Source organism: Chinchilla lanigera, unplaced genomic scaffold (assembly GCF_000276665.1).
Source record: "Chinchilla lanigera isolate Chin_1 unplaced genomic scaffold, ChiLan1.0 scaffold00057, whole genome shotgun sequence".
Lineage (NCBI taxonomy): Eukaryota > Metazoa > Chordata > Mammalia > Rodentia > Chinchillidae > Chinchilla > Chinchilla lanigera.
The window spans coordinates 12,131,170-12,154,060 of NW_004955458.1; the positions used below are offsets into that span (position 1 = coordinate 12,131,170).

General features: G+C 38.2%; 1 protein-coding gene across 1 annotated transcript in view; it reads left to right on the top strand.

Annotated features, from left to right (window-relative positions):
• Msrb3 (methionine sulfoxide reductase B3) overlaps positions 1–22,891 on the top strand; it is a 154,698-nt gene that overhangs the window by 126,242 nt on the left and 5,565 nt on the right. Inside the window, exon 6 of the mRNA XM_005397448.2 lies at positions 19,059–19,156. Within this exon, the coding sequence (XP_005397505.1) occupies positions 19,059–19,156 (98 nt within the window). The remainder of the gene's footprint in view (positions 1–19,058; positions 19,157–22,891) is intronic.

The window sequence follows — 22,891 nt, forward strand, 5'->3', positions numbered from 1 at the left end:
CTGTGTGCTATGCTAGGCTATTCAGTAGGCTAGATGTATCAAGTTATCTTTCACTTGTAATATCTTCAACTTTCGATGGATTTATCAGGACATGTGTAAATCATCTTTCTGTCACTATAGTGAATACCAGAGATGAGCAACTTAAAAAAGAAAAGGCTTATTTTCACTCATGAGTGAATGGATAAACAAAATATAGAATATGTGTATATAATGGAGTATTATTCAGTCTTTAATAGGAATGAAATTCTGATAAATGAATGGGTGAAACTAGAGAACATTATGTCAGGTGAAATAAACCAGTCATGAAAAGACAAATAATGTGTAATCCCACTTACATTAAGGACCTAGACTGGGCAGCATCATAGAAAGAGAAAGTGGAATCGTGATTATCAGGTATGGGGGGAGGGGGGTTGAAGGTTATTATTTAATAGGTACCAAGCTTTAGTTTGAGGAAATAAAAAAGTTGTAGAGGTTGGTAATAGTGGTAGCATAACAGTATGAAGATTAATGCTATTGCGTAGCATCCCTAAAAATGGCTAAAGTGGTAAGATTTATATAACCAAAATAATAATATATTATCTGATGCTATGTAGTTTCATTTTTATGTAATTTTTGTTGTTTTTGAAAGTCCTATATTAGAATATCTTTAAACAATCATATCTAGAGTTACAGAGGGGGGCATCAGACCTTGAGGTATAATGGCAAGATGAATTGACATCTGCTCCTCCCTGCTCTCCCAAATCCCCATTAAAATAATGCAAAGAATGTAAAAAATATCTTTTAAACTTTGAGAATTTCTACCATGGAAGGCAAGCTAGGATATTATGAATAACAGGCACTAAAGGGAAAGTCATCATTCTCCTTTGAAAGGAAGTAGCATAATTATAAGTTCGATAACTTCTGAAGTTGGAGAGATGAAATCTAGAGGCCAAACTGGTCCATGGGTGGAGGGACTTTCCACTCTGGAGCTCCTTTTACCACTGCAAAACTACACTGAGACATAACCTGGGTGGAGAGGTATTATAAAGCGACAATTACCTTTATGTGGGACTTTATCACATATTATGTATGCAAAAGAAAGTTCATAAATTATTAATCACCTAGTAGAATTTGAAATTTATAGCTTTCAGGGAATGTTTTTAGCACCTTACTGTTTTATTTCTTTTCATCACTAGGTATCTTTTCTCATCACAGAGTGTTTCAGCTTGAGAACCCTGAGTCCCACAGAGCCAGTTTGGTATACGTTTTAGAGCAAAGACTTTGGAGCCAATCTTGGATTTACATACCAAGTTTACCACTTAATAGTACACAGAACAGGGACCTCGTGAAAAATTCATAATTTACCAATGACAGTTTATTCGTCTGTAAAATAGAAACAACTAGAGTTGGTGTAAAGTTTATATTAGACAGTAAAGGTAAAGCACTTGTTGGAATGTCTAATAAATAGCATTGACAATATTTATTACCTATGAACATGGCTTACTATCCTTATACTTTCTATTCTAGTCTCTCTGAACCTCATGGGCTAAATAGTGGTGGAAATCTTAGTAGGAACTACTTAGATAAAGTTATTGCCCTTGTGGGCTAAGGGACCATGGACTAGTATCATAGAGCATGTTGATGAGATTTTGAATATAGTGAATCATTGGAGGAATTTGACTCAAAGAGATGTATGGACTCCAAGAATAAAGAATGGCATATCTACGTATAGTAGTACCCAGACTTCTTGCTTCAAAGAGACTAAACAGCATTTAATCATCTGAGGTGAGTCCTTGTCCCTGAAAGGAATCTTTGATATAGGCAGCTTCCTCTTATTCTCACCCTCTTATTCCTTCAGTGAGAACTGGAATATTATCTGTGTGTGAATTTCTGTCATCTGAAGAACTACCAGCTATTAGATTACTTTAGTAACAAGTTCTCAGCCTAAGTGAGCCCTCAAAGAAAACAACAACATATCTAAGGCAGTCCAGCAGTCAGCATGTTAGTCAAGCAGACACATGTTCGATGAAATAGAACTTTTGGAGGAGACAGACAACTTTACTAACTGAAAAAAAACAAAAGATGGCTATAGTGTGATGATGACGCTAGTTGCTTAATGTAGCTGTACTGATGTTTCTGTTCAAGGCAGAGCGACTCCTTCCTCAGGTGAAGAGTAATTGATCTAAGCCGATCATAAATGTAATTTAACTTATCAGTGACTGAATTTTGACTTGGACAGATGCTCCATTTCTGTTCTATTGGTCTGAGGGAAAGTCTGGGAGGTTTTTGGTAAAACTTTTACTCACTAACAAGAAAAGACCCACTAGCTGAAATTTTCTTCATGGATGTTGTCATATATGCCTAATGATGTCTGCAATTGCTGGAGCCATCATGCGACTCTGAGGGGTACATTATCAGTGTTGTGAGGAAGGCAGAAAGAAAAACATATTGACTCCTAAGAGGTCGTTATGACACTGAATTGACCACCATGGAACCACTTAAATTTAGACTTCTTGTCATGTGAGCTAAAAATTCCTTTGCTATGTAAGGCACTTGTATCTGTTCTTTGAAGCTGAACTGTTATATCTTATACAACTAAGAGAATCCATGTTGAGTCCCCAGAAAGCATTTTAGAGATTTGAAAATATCATGGTTTCCCAACCAAACAGTTCAGTAAACAAACTGAAGGAAGCCACTGCTGAGATTCACAATTTTGCCTACAAAATGAACTGCACGTAGTATCTTAAAACACAAAGTAAAACTATGAAGAAGTATAAGTCATGAAAGAAAAATTAAGAGAATTGCAAGATATATCCAGGAAGCTTAACATGAAATAACAGATGTTTTAGAGAAAAATTTTTTTCTACTCTGAAGAAAAGCTCAGTTCTGCACTTTGAATGTCAGATTTTACATAGGATTAGTAAGCATTGCCATCAGAGCCCCTGCAGGGACTCCAGTCTCATGCCCAGTGTTATTGCACACAGCAGGAAAAAAGAGCAAGAGACAAAATAGGGGTGCAGCCGGGACCCAGGATGACCAGTTGTCCACAGTTAATAAAAGGCCATGAGGCACCCAGAACCTCGATATTTACTCTTTGAGGAAGATGGTGAAGGGATTGCCACTGGAACAGCCAGATTTAGGTTACAGTTAGCAAGTAACCGGCTTTGTAGTCAATTCTGGGAAGGAATTTTCCTGTGGAGTCATGTAGGCCAAGACAGAGATACTATCTCCAGTCTTAGCCCCATAGTATGATAGATCTGCGCTCCACTGTGGTGGTTGATGATAAACAATGCTAGGCCGTCACTGCCCTTCCGCTTTCACGAAGATACATGCACAGCCCCAGCCAGACTCACTAATTAAACTGAAAGCCAACTTAGGGAAGTCACCTCTGCACAGCCCGCACTGTTCACAAGTAAGCACAATCACACTTGGGTTTGGGGGAGGGTGACGTGATATCCTCCAGATAGAGCTACCTAAATAGCTGCTGACCTTTAAGAGTAAGGAGAAAGTCTTAGAAAGTATCCAGTCTTAAGACAGAAGATGCGTCAAGTTAGCACTGGATTTCTCATTGGCAGCGCTGGATGATGAAAGATGGCAGAGTAACATCCACAGATGAGGAGAAGAAGGCAGACGAAAGGAAAGGGGTTTTCTAGAGACCAAATCTTACTTGGGTGGGAGGAAAGGGAGGCAAGAAAGGAAAGATGTAGCATCTTGGTATGGAAGACAGTGGATCTTTGCAGAAGAAGTAGTATCTTACTTTTAAGTAATAGTAGATAACGTTTGTGAGTGCAGAGAAAAGGAAAGTGACTTGAGGGAGAAAATTTAATAAGAATTTGGCTTGAAGAGCGGAAACAAAGGGAATAGCACAGTATAACATGAATGATAAATACAAAGTATGATGAAAGAACGTAGGTGTATCAGTTGTTAAATGAAATGAATTATCCCACTGAAAGAGTTTATCAGAGATTGGGTTAAATTCTAATTATTTGCTACTTGCAAGAAACAAACAAATATGAAGAAAGTTTGAAAGTAAGGAATGATTAAAAGTATGAAATCCAAGGAAAATGAAGAAAAAATATAACTGGCAATATTAATATCAGGCAGAGAAGGGGAGTGTGTACTGATAAAAGAGCATAGTTCATGAAGAGAATAAAATCACAAACCTGTAAGTATGAAATAGCACAATCAATGAATACAAATATGTAAATAGTAATAAATTCTGAATCAGTCTTAGGAAAGAAAACTTGATTTAAACATAGATAAAGTGGGTAAGTTTGATATGCCCCTTTCAGACTGAGGCATATGGGTTATCAAATCTAAGAAGGACACAGAATAACCAAATAATGCAATCAACATATATAAATTATCTTTCACATGAATAATTCCCGAAAAAATTTTAATTTTGTTTTCTCATGGAACATTGGAAAATACATCTTGGACTGTATTTGGCCACAAAGAAAATTATTGTACATTTTAAAAAGTAGAGATTTTTTAAGACTATATTTTTATAATCAGTAAAATTAGAAATAAATATCTAATTCTGCAGGACATATTGAACATTATACTTGATAAAGCACTTATAATCTTCCATGATCTTATTATTAAAAGAAAACATTATAAAAAAGATTAATAAAAATGATATGATAGAATAAAGATAAAAGCTGAAAATAATAAAATAGAAAACCAACGAATAACAGAAACAGGAAAATGAATCCAAAGCTGGTTCTTTTGTTTTTGTTTTTGTTTTCAGAGACAGGATCTCACTCTGCAGTACAGGCTGGCCTTGAGCTCACTTTGTGGCCCAAGCTGGCCTCGAACTTGCAGCAATCCTCCTGTCTCAGCCTCCTGAGTGCTGGGATTACAGGTGTGTGTCACCATGCCAGGCCAAAGCTGGTTCTTTTGAAGACTATAAAATAGTTTAAATCATAATGAACTTGAGCACAAGGAAAAACTCCAAAGCAGAAGTATTTATGCAAATGAAAACCAAGTAGATAGATATTTGCCTTCCTTGAGATAAAAACATTTTATAAAACTACCAAAATCAAACTATATTGGCATTAAAATAGAGAAATCAATAAAGAAATAGAGAAAATATAAACACAAGCAGCTTAAATGAAAAGTCATAAACATGGTCAGAAATGGGTGATGTTTTGTTTAGATCTTAGATGTTCCTCAGAGGCTCACACGATAAAGGATTGGTCACCCTCTGCTGGCTCTACTGGAAAGGGGAGGAGTTCTTAAGAGGTGGGGCCTAGAACCAGGAAGTTAGGTCACTGATGGCCAATCCCTAGCGGGGATATCGGGACATGGGTCTTCCTGTCTCTCTTTGCGTCCCAGTCACTGACAGACATCCTTAGCCACACATGGAATCTGTGCTGCACTGTGCCACTACAGCTCCAGAGTGAAGGGACTGAGCCAGTATGTCTGAAACTTCTGACACTGTGAACCTTCTTACTGTTTATCTCAGGTATTTTGTCACAGCAAGGGAAAGCTGACTAACAGATGGTTTAAAATTTGTTGATAGCCCAAGTACTCTTAAATTTGGAAGAAGATAAAATTGAAATGGTTTATCAAATGCTTAAAGCCCAGATAAGTTAAGATCTAAATATTAAAAAAAAAACCAAACTCCTGCATGGGAGTATGGGATAGTATGTGTATAATCCAGAGAGCAGGGAACTTCTCAGTCAAAACTGATAGCCAGAAACTACAGAAGAAAGAGATTGACATATTTTACTTGAAAAACTTATGAACAAAGTCCAATGCAGAAAAACAGTTAATAGAGAACAGTAATTATAAAGCAAAAGCAATGAATTACTATCTACAGTATACAACAAACCACTATCCTTTGAGAAGAAAACCACAACAAATAATGCAGTAGGAAAAGGGGAAAAGAATGTGAAGATGCAAGTCTCAAGAACAAACTCAAATAGCCAAGAAACACTAAGAACAACCTATTGTATAAGTATTCAGTGAAATGCAAATTATGCTTGAATGAGTAACTGGCGATAATCTGGAAAGGTTTAAAAGTTGTAATGCATTGTTTATGAGGATGTGAGGAAAAGGATATTAAACTGTTCGGGAAAGCCATCTAGAAATATCTTTTAAATGAAGTACACTTACCCTTCAGCCTAGCAATTGTATTTTTAAGGATATATCCCCCTAGGGAGGGGAATTCCACCAGGTATCAGCGCATAGGTGCAAGAGTGTCACTGTGACATGTAACAGTCAGCTTTCCTGTTCTGGGACACAGTAAATGAGACAACCGCATAAGGGCTGGAAGTTTTGGTTTGGCTTCAGGGGGTTTAGTCCGCAATTGGCTGTCTCCAAGGGAGAAATAGCAGGGCAGAAGAGCACAGTGGAGCAAAGAGACTCATTTCATGGTGGCCAGGAAGCGGAGGAAGAGAGCCAGCTCAGGAGTGGAGGCGCAGATGTACTCTCCCAAATCCCACCTCACGACCCACACCAATACACACAGAAAAATACTTTACTAACCCCTTTGTGTTTCCCAAGCCAGGCAGGTTGACACAATCAGCTTCATGACCACACGGTATGTTTCACAGAGGAAAAACAACAAGAAACAAAGTCATTCCTGTCACTTGGGAGATGGTTGCATGGTGGATTGTTATGTAGCCCATGGAACATTTGTGTGTAGGTTGTGCAGAGACTTATAATGTTGTATGGCTGTAACAACATGAGTAGAAGTTCAGTTGAATCCTTACTAGGTTGTAACAAAGATATCCTATGTGATGGGGAAAAAAGCCCAGAACAAAATGGAGAAAAATTGTACATAAGGTGTATATAATATATTCACATTTATGCATTTGTAAGTGGTTAATAAATGTATGTGTGACCTCTGAGAAAAGCAACAGGCATTTAAAAATAATAGCATTAAGATACCTTGAAGATCCAAACCACAAGCAGTCAATGCCAGCGGCTCACTAAAAAGTTGAGATTAATTGGAAGGTAAAAATCATTTGTGTGAAAGAGACATTATACATAAAAATGGACAAAAATAAAAATGGTTAGAGATCAAAGAGCTATTACATTAGCTTTGTTTTACCCCTTAAGTCAAGGTAGATGATTTTTAAAAATCTTTTATGAGGCACCAGACCTCAGTGAAATTTCCCCCAAGGAAGCTTTTTGATATAGAAAATGTAATAAAGTTTATTCCTAAGTACTTTTTAAGATCATGATTTTGGCCTTTATTTAATAATATGTGGCTGGGACTTTTGTAATAATTCAACACTAAAAAGACAACCTAATGTATGTATAAGCCACAGTAGTGCTGTAGTGTTTTATGTTTATGGATACTAACCAAGGCTTCCCAGATTTTATGGTATCCAAACTAAAAAAGATCACAGAAGTATCATAGGTGTTTATAATATACTACCAAGAGACAGTAGTAATCCATGACATGCTGTACTGTAGTGACACAAGGAATGATAAATGCTTGGGAGATGATCTTCATCAAAAATATCTGAAATAGTGCTGGGCCTATAGATCGGTAGTAGAGTGCTTGTCTAGCATGTGTAAGGCTCTCGTTCAATCTCTACCCAGTTTGCATTTATTGTAATATGTACATTTATTGTAATATGTACATTTATTGTAATATTATTTCCACAATTATTGTTAATATTTTATTTGGCCCCAATTTAGCTTACTTATGCAACAAACATGTATTTAGTGCCTACTTAGTACTGAGCAGTTATATCTTGCACCCATTAATCATTTTTTTCAGTGAGGTAGGACAAACATTACTGCATATCTCACAGAGTGGTTTCAACCTATGGGTTGTAGAATACAATATGTGTGTGTTGGACCTTTATGCAATTTCGCTCATTTTTTTGTCATAGAGGTCCAGTGCTACCTTAAGTTATTTGTACTGTACTTTAGCTGAATTTATCTATCTGAATTTCAGATCTCAAAACTTGATGGCATCTAATTTTTAATGCATTAAACTTGTCAGTGGTCTGAAGGAAAATCACTGAAACTTTGAAACTGAAAGGGTCTCTTGTCCCCGTGGGTCTTGTTGGAAGACTTTGTCTTTATAGCTTTGTTTCAGCTCTGTGAAGGACTCAAAGAGCTGTTGAGGCGGGGCATGAGCTGACATTCCTTAGGGTGTAGGCAGGCATTTGGGCTGGCAGAAGACTCATCGGAGCTAAAGTCTTCAATAAGTGTTAGTAAGTCACCTGGGGATTCTGTAAGTAATTCTATTACACTATAAAGATTTGCATATATGTGTGTTTTAAAACCACCACAATTAGTATCCTTCAGTTCCAGGTCTCTAAGGTAACGGGAATGTGTGTAGACAACTCATTCAACCAAAAGTTATTGAATGTGGGGCACTCTTTTTAGGAGGTTGGAATAAACTTGGAGCAAAGTGGTTGTCTGTGCCATTGTGGAGTTTATGTTCAAGTTGAGGAAGTGCAGACAGGAGACCAAATTCATTATGAACAGTCAGCTGTAGTACATTAGAAAGCGCTAACTGTATGAAAACATAGAGCGGAGTAATGTGGAATTGTTTGCGCAATTTCCTTTAAAATTTTGAAAAGAGGTTAATAAAAGAGAAGAGAAGTAACCAGGTATAGCTTGAGTTGATGTAGGTTGCTTCATGTCTTTTTAATTTAATCTATTAAAATCTTTACATATTAGAGAATGTATAATATTTTGATACATTGCTTCAGTTTTGCCTTGTGTCTACAACAAAGACAAAATTTCCTTTGCTACACAAACAACTCTAGCCAATTATTCTGTTTTAAAAATTTGTATTAATAGCTTTTCTGAGAAATCTGTTTCAAAGTATTTTCTCATGATGAGTTTTAAGAAATTTAAGTGTAGCAGGTAAACTGAGTTCTGACGTATCATAGAGAGGTGCAGACTAGTGAGAGCTCATAGATTATGAAAACAAGGATATATTTTATGTGAGATTGTAGCACTTCAAAGTATATCATAAAGACCTAAAGTCTGTTCAGAAGTTTAGACATGCTCAAGTTAGAAGAACATGTCAAGAGAAAATTCAGATTAAGTTAAAGATTTAACTGCCTCTTAAAAGAGGTAATCTTATATTTCATCAGGTATATATATATATATATATTCAGAAAGGAAATTATTGTGAAATTTTTGATAGATGCCCAACCAAAGAATGTAGTGCTCCCAAACAATGTCTTCTGGTGAGTAGACTTAATTCAGGACTGCACACAAGTGGAACATTATTTTGTTTTTAATCTGGATTGCATGTTGTTGTGAACAGAATCTGTATTTCTTTGAATTCCCTCGTCCTGTATCTCTCCTGTATTCTTAAGGTCAATTAAGCACAGTAAATAAACTTCACTCAGCAAAGCAACCCAAATTGCCACCTTCCTGTCTGATGCAGCTAACAGATTCTAAGCAAACTCCAAGCTCGTTGTTACGCTTCCTAATGGATGTCTCCCTGGCCTGAGGAGCTTTTGGAAGCAAAATAAAATAATCATCTAAAGTTGAATGTTTTTGAATCAGGGTTACTAGGTCGACACTAAATTTAAAACCAGTTTGAGAGACGTTTTTAAATGACACTTAGAAATTATGGCGAAGGGTCAGGCCATTCCATGTGACGCTACTCCGATCCTTTGATGCTAAAGGTCTACTTGTGTGTGAGATATGTATTTTTAAAACATGAACTGTGATGTAAAGTAGCAACACACAGTGCTCAGGCCAGGGAAAATAAAGTCTCCCGCTCCAATTTTTTGGTTGAAATGGTTTGAGTTCAGTAATTTTATTGAACCTGAAAAAATATTATTAATACCTGCCTCCACAAAGGGGACTAGGGAAGCCGGCCCCTGTCAATCCCTCCTTAGGAGTTTCTGAGATATTTTGAGATTGTAAGAAAACCGTGGATCAAATCCATGCCAATTAGAGATCTCGTGTGTTTGGAACCATTTAAAAATGCTGTGCAGGCTCAAAGGAATTAGTAAAGCCTGCTGCAGTGCAGCTATATTATTAATCTCTAGAGAGAATTGGTACCAGATGTTCACACTGCCCAAAGGACACCTCTGTGTTTGCTGTAGTCAGGGTTTGCAAGGGAATGGATTTAACACAGGACCCATAATTTGTAGGATTATTTTGTAATATTCACCCAAAAAGTCAAATACAGAAGAGTACAGGAGATCTGTTCACACACTAGAGACCCAAAGGATCCAGGCCCTCCGCTGAGGGCCTGAAGCTTGTGGCAGTGTTCTGCACGAGTCCAGCTGGAGGCCTAGAGCCCACGACAGTGTCTCATGCAAGTCTATATCAAGGATCTGCACTGGAAAGACCCAAAGACCAATGGTGGAAGCTAGAAATTCTGTACCAGAGGAATGAAGGATCTGTACCAGCAGGTTGAGGGATCTACACTGGAGCCAGGAAGTGATGCTCAAGGTAAGGACCAAAAGAACTGCTGCCATCCTCGGCAACAGTAAGGACTCGAGCTCCGCTGAAGATGAAAACAGCCGAGTGCGTATCATGAGAACCAGCACGACAGGCTTCTCCAGGAGGATCAACAGCACCACCTTCTCTGCAGTTCTCCTTTTATGCTGTTGGCAGCGATCCTCAGGCGGGCCCTCACAGCCAGCACCACGCTGACTCAGTGCATCTGGGTGCCACAAACTGGCCATTAGTCCACCGCAGCGTTCCTGACAGTCTTCAGCCATACTGTCCTCAAATAGCCTCAAATGTCTAAAATCATTATGGGTAGTAAAGCTGCCAGATTTCTATATTTGAAATGATCAGTGAATGTTTTTGAAGAAATGCACTGTTTCTATAAGCAAGCAAACAATCCTATATTAAGTTGATATTTGTAAAAAATTTGTTTAGAGTAGAACAGTAGAAATTATTTGCTTATTAAAATTTTTTTGTTGCCCCAGTGATAGGCATATCCAAACTAAGTGATTGTCTTTTTTCCAAAGGAAATTTATTTTTCACAGTTCCGGAAGTGGGGAGCTGACTGGTTCGGATCTTTGGGAGAGACCCTTTCTGGCTCCAGATGGCCAGCATCTTTTTTTTTTTTTTTTCAGTAATTTTCTTCATTATGGTAAAATACATGCAACATAATTATCATATTGACAATTTTAAATGTAAAGTTCTGTGTCATAAAAAATGCTGCGATGCAACCATCACCCTATCTACCTCCATAATCCTTCTCATCTTGTAAAACCAGAACTCTGTATCCATTAACCAAGAGCTTCCCTCCACCTCTCCCTGGCTCCTGGCAGCCACCCTTTGTTCTGTGAAGTTTGACTACTCTAAGTGGGAAGTTATTATCTTTTAATTAAACTGAATTTTGTTAAATTAAAAACTAGATTATATTTTCTTGTCATTTAAGAAATATTTCACTCTGCTGGGTGTTGAGGATGTACTGTGGATGTACAATCTTACAGTGCTTAGTGAAAGAAGCAAATATTAATTTTAAACTACCTGAGAGGACAGTTTATCTTAGCTTTTAAAAATATACAAATAGCATACACAAAATCCAGAAATAAAGAATGAAATAAAAATTCTCCAAAAAAAAAAAAGATTAGCTATGTCGTGCCGTACATACATTTTTATAGGGAAAATAATAACATCGGTATAACTTAGTAATTACAAATCAGGAGTCATGACTTAAAGTAAGAGTACTTGGTAGTGTGAATATGTTTGGTGTGAGAACTGAGCCTAGAATTAAAGCTCTGGATTCATTTCTTCAGCTGTACTTGTGTACCTCCTTCATGTCAAAAAGCAAAACACATTACAAGGATCCTTTACAGCACTACACCCATCACTGAGTTTATTAGACCACAACAAAAAGCAGCTTAGAAATGCACTGTAAATTATTTTAAAAATTTCTTTTAATCTTTCTTCACATATCACTTCTACTCAACCTCATTAGGAGCATTTGAGCAGTGCTTAGTATTCTTGCATGTTTATATATTTTCATATCATGCACTTTATTGCAGATATCCCAGGAAAAGAATATTGTAACTTTTAAAAAAGCTTGTGGGATAAATGGGAGCAACACCTAGAATCCAGATATCTTAACACAAACGCCATTCTGTTCTGCTGGGTTTCTAAGAGTAGTAACCTTTGTTCACTCTCTCTTCCCTTCACTGAGCTTTCCAACCTAACTGTAATTGCTGAATTCATCGGTGTCCTTCCAGATGTATTTAATGTATCCTTTCTATAGATTATGTCACTGCCCCGCACTGTTCAGCCTTAAACACTAGTGTCTGTGGACGCTGTCCTTGTCCCTTGTCCTGTCTCTTGCAACTCTCTTTTATTTTATTCTACTACTCACTCTCTGCCCAACTTTTACATATCCGTCTGGTTAACCTCTCCCCCTATATTCACCTCCTGTATATCCTTATCCATAGCCTTGCTTGTGTGCTCTGATGACTTTCACAGAGTGTCTCTGGCTTCATTCTGACTTCTAAGCCTACATACATATTGCTCTGCCCCCAGGTAATTTCACAAGAAACTGATGTTATTATTCTCTCTAAAAAAATGTATGTATAGCACGATGTAACTAATCTTTTTTTTTTGGAGGATTTTTATTTCATTCTTTATTTTTGGGTTTTGTGTATGTTATTTTTATACCATTTCAAAAGCTAAGATAAATTATCCTCTCGATAATAAAAGATGATTTTCTTTATTTTGAAGAGAATCAGAAGGTATCAATATGAAATACAACAACCATTGTTAATTCCCTACCACTTTGTTTGTAACTCTGTATTGTCTGTACTGTCCTTTTGATATGTTGTAAAATGTTGTCTGTCTGTTAATGTTTTCTTCCTTTTATTTAAAAAAAAAAGCAGTAAGATGTAACTAATCGTATCAGCTTGAAGCCTAGTCACAGTTTTATGCTCTTCTCCTCCTTCACTGTCCCGTCTGTACACAGTCACCAAAATTAATGAATTCTGCTCATCAGCCATGTTTCTGCACCCTAGTCTCAACAATTTTAGTAATCTCTCTTAATCTCAGGAATCTTTCCTGACTTCCAATCTTACTGAAAATGTTTGCATTTAGAGCTACATCGATTCTGTTCTAGTACTTAGTCTTCATCTGTTTCACTTCTTTTCATGTGCCTCCTTATATCCCTCACCTTGCAGCCCCTTCTAGAGCCATCTTCCTGTACACATACAATCGTGTAGTCATCTGTTTAGAAACCTTCAGGTGGGCCCAATCCTCATGTCATCCAGAGTGTCCCAGCAACAGTGCCATCCCCATTTGGAACTCCTGATTTTCTTGAAAATAAAAGGAAAAAGTAAGGTGGCTAGTAACCAAACTAAAGTTAATACTTGAGTAGTACATTGCATTTGAATTTTATGAGCATTTCTTATCTGTATAAAGTTTAGAATTATAGATCTGTGCTAATTTTATTTATCTTCTAACCTTCCTAATTTTTTTAACCTTCCTAATTTTTTTAACCTTCCTAATTTTTATGGCATGAATTCTCAGTATCCCTTTTATGTCAGGTGTGACTTAATAAAGGTGAATGAAGCGTGGGGGAGTGTTTGCCAAAACCAGTGATTTTCTTTTTGTCATACTTATGTTAATCCCTTTGTCTTGACTGAAATAGTTTGCCTCATGAGATTATTGTCTGTTTCCGGTAATGAAATCATGTCATCCACATAAAGGGATATTTGCCTGCATTTTTGCAAGGGCAGAAAAACAGAAATATGGTAAATTCTCAAATAATATTAAGCACTCCAATCTAAAGTTGCAAATGCCTAGGAAATGTGTTCTGCCGGTTGAGCAAGGAGGGGAACTTCTCAGAGCTCCTCCACACTCAGAGTTAGCCAGGGCCGAATCTGAGCCAGCTAGAGCTGCTGAACTTTACATCCATTTTAATACTTTCATCAACTAAGTAAAAAATAATATAAATGTGGTTAGTAGAAAAATCGTGACTGGAAAATCTGTTGCTTATCTGCATATTGAATCAAAATTAAAATTTGCAGTTTATTCTTTTAAAATTGTGGCTTCTTGTTCAAGGTAACAGACTGAGCAGATACATTTGTCTATTTCCCTGTCTCCCAGAGACCCCTTTAAAATGCGAGTCAGAAAAAGAAGGGGAAGAGTAAAGGAAAGACCCACCATGAAGAGAACTGGGGTAGGATAAAGGGTGTTGGGGAGATGAAGAAGTTTAAGCAAGTTTTCCAAGAAAAACAGTGCATTAATAGGTGTGACTGATTAGAGAGAGCTGCAGTCCATAATACGTGCAAGAGTTTTTGTGGAGATGCCCAGCAGAATTACAAAGGAGCATAGAGCTCAGAACTGGTGAGAGAAAAACAGAGGGCTAACAACAAAGTGCCTGACTGAAAGTCTAAAGAATAGAGAGGTAAGTGTTACACCTTCCTCACCTTCATATTTACAATGGCAGCTCAGCAACTGTGTACAAGAGAAAAATCTAGAAAGACTGCTTTCTCAAGATATTAACAGCCTGCTTGAGAGGACTGGGCCGCGATTGTGGTGCGGTACTGCAGTCAACCATCCCTTCGCCTCCAAGAAACAGTGGCAATGCTCCCAGGGCTCCCAGATCACTTTCCTGTTTGCAAACAACCTTGCTAAGGAGACAAACTCGTTTTCTACCTGATAACAGAGTAAACCTGCATTAGCCAGGTAGGATAACTGACCTAGGCCTCTATTCTTCTTTTTATTTTATTTTAAAGAACGACATCTCCACCCCTTTTAAAATTTTTTACAATTTTGAAACAGGGTCTCATTAAGTCACTTAGTGCCCAGCCTACACTCAACCCTGAGATCCTCTTGTTTCAACTTCCAAGAGTGCTGAGATACACAGAGGAGTGTCAATCAGTATCATTTCAAGATGGGATATTTAGTTTTTCATGAGTTACATAGTGCTTTGGAGCACCTTTTATGTCGCAAACACTGTTATAAGTCTACCTATGGGGTCTTGCTACGTTGGCCAGTCTGATCTTGAATTCCTAGGCTCATATAATTTCATGCAGGCATTAGTTTAGGTAGCTGGAAATACATTGGTGTCATAGTTACTTTTCTCCTTGCTGTGACAAAATACCTGACACCCAAAGTTGAGAGAGGAAAGATTTTTTTGTCTTACAGTTTATAGAAGTTTCAGTCCATAGTTGGCTGGCTCCAAGGCCAGGTGGCATGGCAGACAAGCGTTGCAGAGGAGAAAGAGTTCATGGCAGTCAGAAGGCAGCAAAGCAAGCAAGGGGCAAGACAAGCCTCTTTCTGTCCCTTACATTATATCCAGGCTACTGGAATTAGGGCAGTGCCAAACCAATCAGTGGACTGATTTAATTATCACCCATCCTTAATTCTATCACCTAGCATTGCAGCACGAATCAATCACATACTCTAGATCTAGCCACCTCTGAGAAAGCCCCAGCCATGACTGCATGAGGCCTTGTGGGACATCCAGACACAAGTCAGATAACTGGTGACCAAAACACATTCCCTTTTAAAATTGAACTTAACATTCTAGTTTAAGAGACAGACGTTAAATGAGGCTTGAAAAGAATTAAAAATAATAGAAGTATAAAAACTTGGAAGGGGGAATATAAATTTAGATATGAGTACTAAATCTCCCTGTAAGAAGAAATCAAGAAGAAGTAATAAATTCATAATGTCTACAATAGCATTGTCTAATGGTGGGAACGTTCTGTGTCTGTGGATACTTTTCATGGAAATGTTCTAAGTGCGTATCTGTGCTGTTAATATAGCAGCCTCTATCTGCGTCTTACTGTTGAGAACATGAAATGTGGGTCTTCTGACAAAGGAACTGCAATTTAGTTTAAATTTAAATTGGGACATGTGGAAAATAACTACTGTATTGACCAGTATAGTACAACATAAGTTTAAAATGAACAAGTCAAGAGGTAGCAGCATAAGCCCATTTTAAAAAGAATTAAACAGCAAACCTATTAATCACAGTTGCCTGTGGGTGGGTAAAGAATTGAAAGGGAGAATTCCATTATGAGCCATCTTGCACTGTTTGATTTTTGGCTGCATGCATATATTTGGTTGATTACTACTTAAACTTTTGGAAGACTAGATTACAACCAAATGGGTCTTTGAAAGGGAGTTGAGAATCATCCTTTTTCAAGTGAGATAAAAGTTATACTTGAAATGTCAATTCAAGTGAATAATTTGGCAAGAGTAGGGGATCTAAGCTTCAAATATTTCTTGTCAGCATGGGGCCTTCAGAGAGTGTTTCCTTGTTTGTTTTGAGCTAGATAATAAGGTAAAGTATGGTCAGCAAAGTGAACAGATTCAGCTACGGAAAAAAAGTTCCAAATTTTAAAATGTGTTCCTAGATTTATAGATCTGTGAGAACTAGTGCACACTAAAAAATATGGATCTGTATCTCTCCCTTGTTTTACCAAAACATCAAATATAAATCATCATGATTGCCCATGCCCGACTGGGGTGCATGGTCTTCCAACTTAGTTTACATTTGAAGATTGCAAAATATTTGTAATTATCTGTCAATACAATAAATTCTTTCCGTGAGTAGTTTCTGCTCTGTTCCAGCGACTGGTCATGCAGCTAACTTACTCACTCAAGTTTCTAATTTTTATTTATGGGAAAAGGAAGAATGTAGGGGAATCGGAAACTAAGTACCAGGCTTTGTTAAGTTAGGGTTACAGAAATGAGGGCTATACTTTCTAGACATGGTTCGGATGGATGGGTTTCAATTTATTACTTGTTTCCAATTTGAAAAGAAAATGTTTTAGAGTTTTGAAAGGTATAGGGAGAGTTAGGGAGATGAGAAAATGTTTCTTAAGAAGCAGTTTGAGCAAAATATGTAAATTTTGACAACAGATCTCTACCTTGCAGAGCCATGTCATTATTCAGCTGTAGATTTGAGTGGGCTCAAAGCTAAGTTATGGGTATGGGTGGAATAATCCTTTTCACTGCAGTCTTTTAAAAGTTCCATTGTAGTGCAGTTGGTAGCAAACATCAAGGAGCTACTCCTCATGATCTGGATCATTTGTTCTATGTTAGAGATACAACTGAGCGTGGCCTGGATTTGCTTCACGTTAGAGAAGAAACATTGAGTTAGAACTGCAGATTGATGTGCTCTGATGGTTAAATAAAACTGAAGCAAAGCAGGTCAGCTGCAGTTGTAGTAGCTGTGTTTATTTGCTCTCTAGAAATGGAAATGCCTTGAGGGGAGAACATATTTATTGAGAACAAGATATTCCTGATACTAGTAGGCTGTATCTAAGCAGTACAGTGTATATTCTTTGAAATGATATGATAATAGGCCCAAACCCAACCTCACCGTATAGAAGCAAAGGGATGTGTTGGGGCTGGGGGAGCCTACTCTGTTTATACAGGTTTTCATATGACCTTCCTTTTAAAAAGTACATGGAACTTATCCAAAACAAATAATGTTTTGTTAGATGAGAAGACCAAAAGGAAAAGCCTCCAGAAAGGAGGATGGATGATCTTCCTTTAATGTCAAAACTGACATAAACATACTCCCCTCCCCCCATCATTTTGCTCAAGATAATTTTCTCAACAAGACGCAGATTGCTTCAGTCTTTGCCTATCACTCTTTGAAGCGCTGTCCTTGTTATTAGCAGTGGGGGCAGGGTTTCCTTTGAGGATTTTTACAGCAGCGAAGAGCTCCTCCTTTAAATACTTTCACATGATGAGGGAATTCCACTTTCAAAGTGCTGTCATCCCTGTGGCTTCTCTGCCATAAGTTTATTCTTGGATGAAGGTGCTTCTTAGCTTGACTGTCATTAAGGACTTACCTTTCTGATGGATTCTCTTTCCATAGAGCTTTTTTTTTTTCTCTCAGAGATTTAGGAAAGCAACTCAGCAGTGTCCTTTGTTAACCTTATGGTTGATATTAGCCATGATTCTCTTCAAAACGGGTTTCTTCGGAAGTGATTAAAGTCTTCGACATGGCGGTTTTTCTTGTCAATCCCACTAGTCAAGAGTTGGGTGACATACCAAATAATGGGGAGAAATTAATTTTCTTGAGACTGCTAATGAGTCTCAGCATAATAAACTTGTGAAACGTTAAGAGTCTAGAAGATTAAGGGTTTTCAGGTGGTTTGTACCAATCCTGAGCTCAAATTTTGAAAATTAGATTCTTTTCCTCACAATGCAAGAGGACACTGAATTTGGGGGAATTTTGAAATGTCATTATTAGTTTTTAGTTTTAGAATTTTTTTTAGTGTCTCTTCCAACACTGAAATAGTTATAGAACATACACTCTGACTGTACACTCAAAAATTTGTGCAAGCTGGGCAAGGTTGTGCATGCCTGTAATCCTTGCACTCTGGGAGGCTGAGACGGGAGGATTGCAAGTTGGAGCCTGGGCAACTTAGCAATAACTTGTCTCAAAAATAAAACAGATCTTTAAAAGAGGGCCTGGGATGTAGCTCATCCTGAGTTCAGTCCCCAGTACTGAGTTCAGTTCCTAGTACTGCCAAGGAAGAAAACTGTGACAATCTGATGGCCCACTTTCCAATGGGTTTCTTAAATTGTGCATTTTTTTAAAATGATTAGAATACATGAGAATTGGAACAAGACTCCATTCAAAAGAAGAAGCTGAGGCACGCTGCTCCATACCTTTTTCCTAAGAAGTGAGAGTTTTCTTTCCCACAAAATATAAGCTAGGCTTTCAGATAAAGCTGCTCCCCAAAATTAGATTAAGATGCAGACAACAGGATATTCATCTTTTTATACTTTCATCATCCAAAGTACATACTGAACAAGCATGCTTTCTGAAGAAGCTGGAGTAATTTACAAGTTAATAAACCAGTTGACTGTGTTTTGGAAAAGTGTCATAATGGAAGATTAATAGTGCTTCGGAGACTCCGAAGACAAGAGAAAGAGTCGTAACAAAAAGATTTCTAAGTTTGGGGATGCTCTATAAAACTGTTGGATGGTCTAAAAATGTCTCATGAAGCTCAAACCCCCAGTGTGGCTATAATATAAATGTGAATAAATGGTTATTCTTTAAAAATAATTGTACTTTCACAAAATATATTATTCTTCAGCTTTTGATCTTTATTTTCGGTTGAAAAAGCTCTGTAAAATTGCATCCTAACCAAAGGTGTGTGTCTCTCCTCTCTTTTCTGCCCCAGGCTGGCCCTCGTTCCACGATGTGATCAGTTCTGAGGCAATCACATTTACAGATGACTTTTCCTATGGGATGCACAGGGTGGAAACGAGCTGCTCTCAGGTCAGTTAACCTGCCTGAAATCTCAGGAGGATCCTCACAGCCCTGCAAATACTTTCAGCACTCCTAGTTTTACAAAATACAGGTCAAGCGACTATTCATATGGACAGACAAACACAATGAATTCTTATCAAAGTCTGAATGATTCATCCATCTTTAGGTGTTAGGGTTAGAGTTGGGGTTAGGATTAGGGCATATCTAATAAAATATCAGTCCTTGGCTTCAATACTGTTAAATATTGTTGCTAGGAAGAAAAGCTTCATTTGATTCAATATCGCAAGTTGTGGGCTATTCTTGGGGCATCTGAAGATTTTATTTATATGGCCTTGTATAACTCGCTGTTTTGATAATCCCCACGTCCCTACAGTCTGTGGACCCACTGTTCAGTCCTGGTTCTGATGGCTGTGATATAAACACAGTCCATGGAGACTCCAGAACTGGCTTCTCTTGGGTGAATATTAGGAGGGAGGCTGAAGGAGGGCATAGGAAGCAGAAACTTATTTAGGCTAATTGAGGGAAGAGTGGGACTGTGACATCAAGTAATCCTTTTCTCTGCTTCTCCTGCTTTATAGACCAATCCTTATTTCCAAGGATGTTCTAACTATGTCAGTTCTTCTCTAAACAAATTAATGCTGGCTCTGAGGGTAGAAATCAACACATGTTGAGGAGGAGACAAGAATACTTTGTTGAGAACTTAAAATCTGTGGGCATTTTGTGCTTAAACCCAGAAATATAGCTGGAACTTCCATAGACACAGACTCAGAACAACTGCATATTCTCTACGAGGCATTCCTGATTTCTAATCTGCTTGAAATAAGCATAACGTAGTTTGAGCTGGAGCATTGACGTTCATTAATGCTACCCTGTTTTGTCTGGAAATGTCTGTCGCACGGAGCAGAGGTGAAGGAGGCACCGTCAGGCAGCAAAGTGATAGCCTCGGGTGCCTCCCTCAGGATTCTCCTGCTTGCCCTTTCTCCATTTTTCTGTAACCGCTCATCAAGCCCAAGACTTTAGGGAGTGGGTGGTGTCTTTACTACCAAGCAGAGGTGGGTTTGAACCTCCCCATCTGGTGAATTTCTGTTTTTAGTTTGTTTGTTTGTTTGTTTGTTCAAACAAGGCTGGCAAGCTCACTGTCTTCTAAATCTGAGGACCACTCTCTGTGGAAAAGCATATTTTGTCTAAGTCACACTTTCAGTTCACTCCTGTTCCTCAGAAATGAGGCCCTGAGCTTGACAATGGTATTTTGTGATGCCGAGTTCCCTCTGTAGAGGTTCTAATTGAATTCAATCCAGTGGAGCCTGTGTAACAGCATTTCTGGAAGCTCCCCAGGTTACTGCTTCCAGTAACCTTTTAAGGTAGGTATTTTTATTCTCCCTAGTTTTACAGTTCAGAGGGGCCGGGGATATAGCTCAGTGGCGCAAGCGCTTGCCTGGCAGGCGCGAGGTCGTGAGTTCAATTCCCAGTACCAAAACAACAACAAAAAACAAAAACAAACAAATATACAGTTCACAAAACTGAGGCATAAAGAAGGCAAATAGATTTAGGTAATAATATTCATTGACTCAGTTAAGATTGATTCAGTGCTATCTCCATGTTTCTAAGAAGTTTTACAGAAGATTTGCTCTGCAAGATGCCAAGCACACTGCTTGGTCATAATTAATAGAAAACCGCAAGACTGGGCGAGATTCCTCACCACTTTCCCTGTGAAGGAAATAGGCCACCCCTTGCATCCTGAGTTGCGTTGCAGTTTATTTGTTCCCTTGCTGTTCCATGTACTGAACTGAAAAATTGCACCCCAATTCTTTCTTCCGTAAAGCATCTTTATCGTCAGTTTACCTGCTCTGGTGGACACATGTATCTTCTCCTGGCCACAGCCGTTTTCTAACTATTTTCAATTACAAACAGTTTTTCTTAATTTCATTTGTGTTTTCAGCTTGTGATAAAATTCACTGCTTTTATTCCAGTTTTACTGACTACTGTAATTGTTTGACAGCATCTCCCTTAACCCTCCAACCCAACCTGCTAAGTGACACTTTGACAGGGGTTCAAATTGAGTGCATGGTCGAAGCTGGAGTCAGTCAAATAAGTTCCTCCTGGAAATAGTTGGGGAATTCTGCCTTCTTAAGATCAAAATTCTACATCTGGAGTAAATGGGAGACTAATAAATCATTTGCCTTTTCATAATAATCTTTAAGAGAATCATCAGATCCCCGAGTTTACCCTAGTTGGGTGTGTTTGTGACTGCTGCTATTATCACTTGAATCTATGGTAGAGCCCCTTAAGTTTGTCTTAGATCATTATTAATTTGTCCTTAATCAGCCAAATCAACAGAAAGGTAAATATCCACCAGTGCAATCTTTGGTAAAACTCCAAACCGTATTAATCTTCTGCAGATGACAACTCATGTATTGCTGATGATTAAAGATACCCATGTGTTACAATAGGGTTTCAAAATCACAGCCCATCTCTCTTTTTCTTGATCTTTCAGTAAAATCATAATGTTAAACTGGTGACTTCACAATCATTTCCTTAGCAAAAGATTAATACCGCAAGCACAGAGGAAAAGAGCCATTACCTACACACAAATGTCTTCAATAACAGCGGGAGAAAACAGAATACTACTGGCAAAGTAAATTGCATTTCTCCTTAAAACTATTTTCCTTCTCATCCTGCCCTATGTGCCGAAGTGTAAAAACCCCTCTTTGAAAACGCTTCATGGTGTAGATCAAACGCTAAGAGAAAATGACAATAATGAAGCGCAAACATCCTAGGAGCTGCTAGGAGAAAACCTTCTAGGACAGTGGGAAATACATCAGTGCAGAAATATGTAAGTGTGTTGAATGTACTATTTGTGTTTCTCAGGCACATGATTGAGAATTGCAGTCAGATTTAAGGAGTTATGTTAAATTTGATGCTCAATCACTTTTTTTAGGAGTTCCTTTCATTTGGTTCTCTGCAGGCTCTTGCCAACTTTTCAGAGTGGGAAGCTTTGATGTGAGGGATTACTGTGAGAATTAACATTTTTCCTTGAAACCGTTATCTCATGGTTCTTGAGTGAGGACTGGAATATTCAGGTCTGATTTATATTTACCTGTAAAATAAAGAACTGCATAACCATTAAAAGTAACTTTCAAAACACACATAAAAGATTCTATCCTGAAATAAATCACGACCAGCAGTTTTCAGAGATTTCTTCCCTGGGTATCCAGTTTGTTTCCGTTACAGCCAGGTGCGTGAGGGATTCCCAACACATTGCCAGTTGGCCCGGGCGGGAGGCAGGGCTCGCAGGCAGCTAAGGAAACAGTGCATCACTGACAACTTCCATTCATCATGCCAGCCTTGGGCCAGACCAGAAGCTGCAAAGAATGGGCTCCATGTGCTCTCCCCGCAGGAAGAGCCTGCAGTGCTTGTTTCGGGGAAGCTGGGTAGCAGGCTGCTATGGGAGACTGAGTGTACCAGAGGGGAAGCACATACGGTACCGTGTGCTTAGTCTTCCCCCAGACCGATGGCCTCGGGGCTTGGCAGGCAGTGGGTGGGCATGTGTGTGGTGGCACAGACTTTATAAATGAACCGCTGCCTATGTTTTGAAATGTTCCATGCTTGCTAACCTAATTCTGGTGTGAATCTTTCAGAATATCTTCTGACACTTACCTTGAAATGATCACTGTCATTTTTGAAGAGACTCACACTTTTCCTGAAGATTTCCGTGCCCACTCCCAACCTGTTTATTTGTTTGCA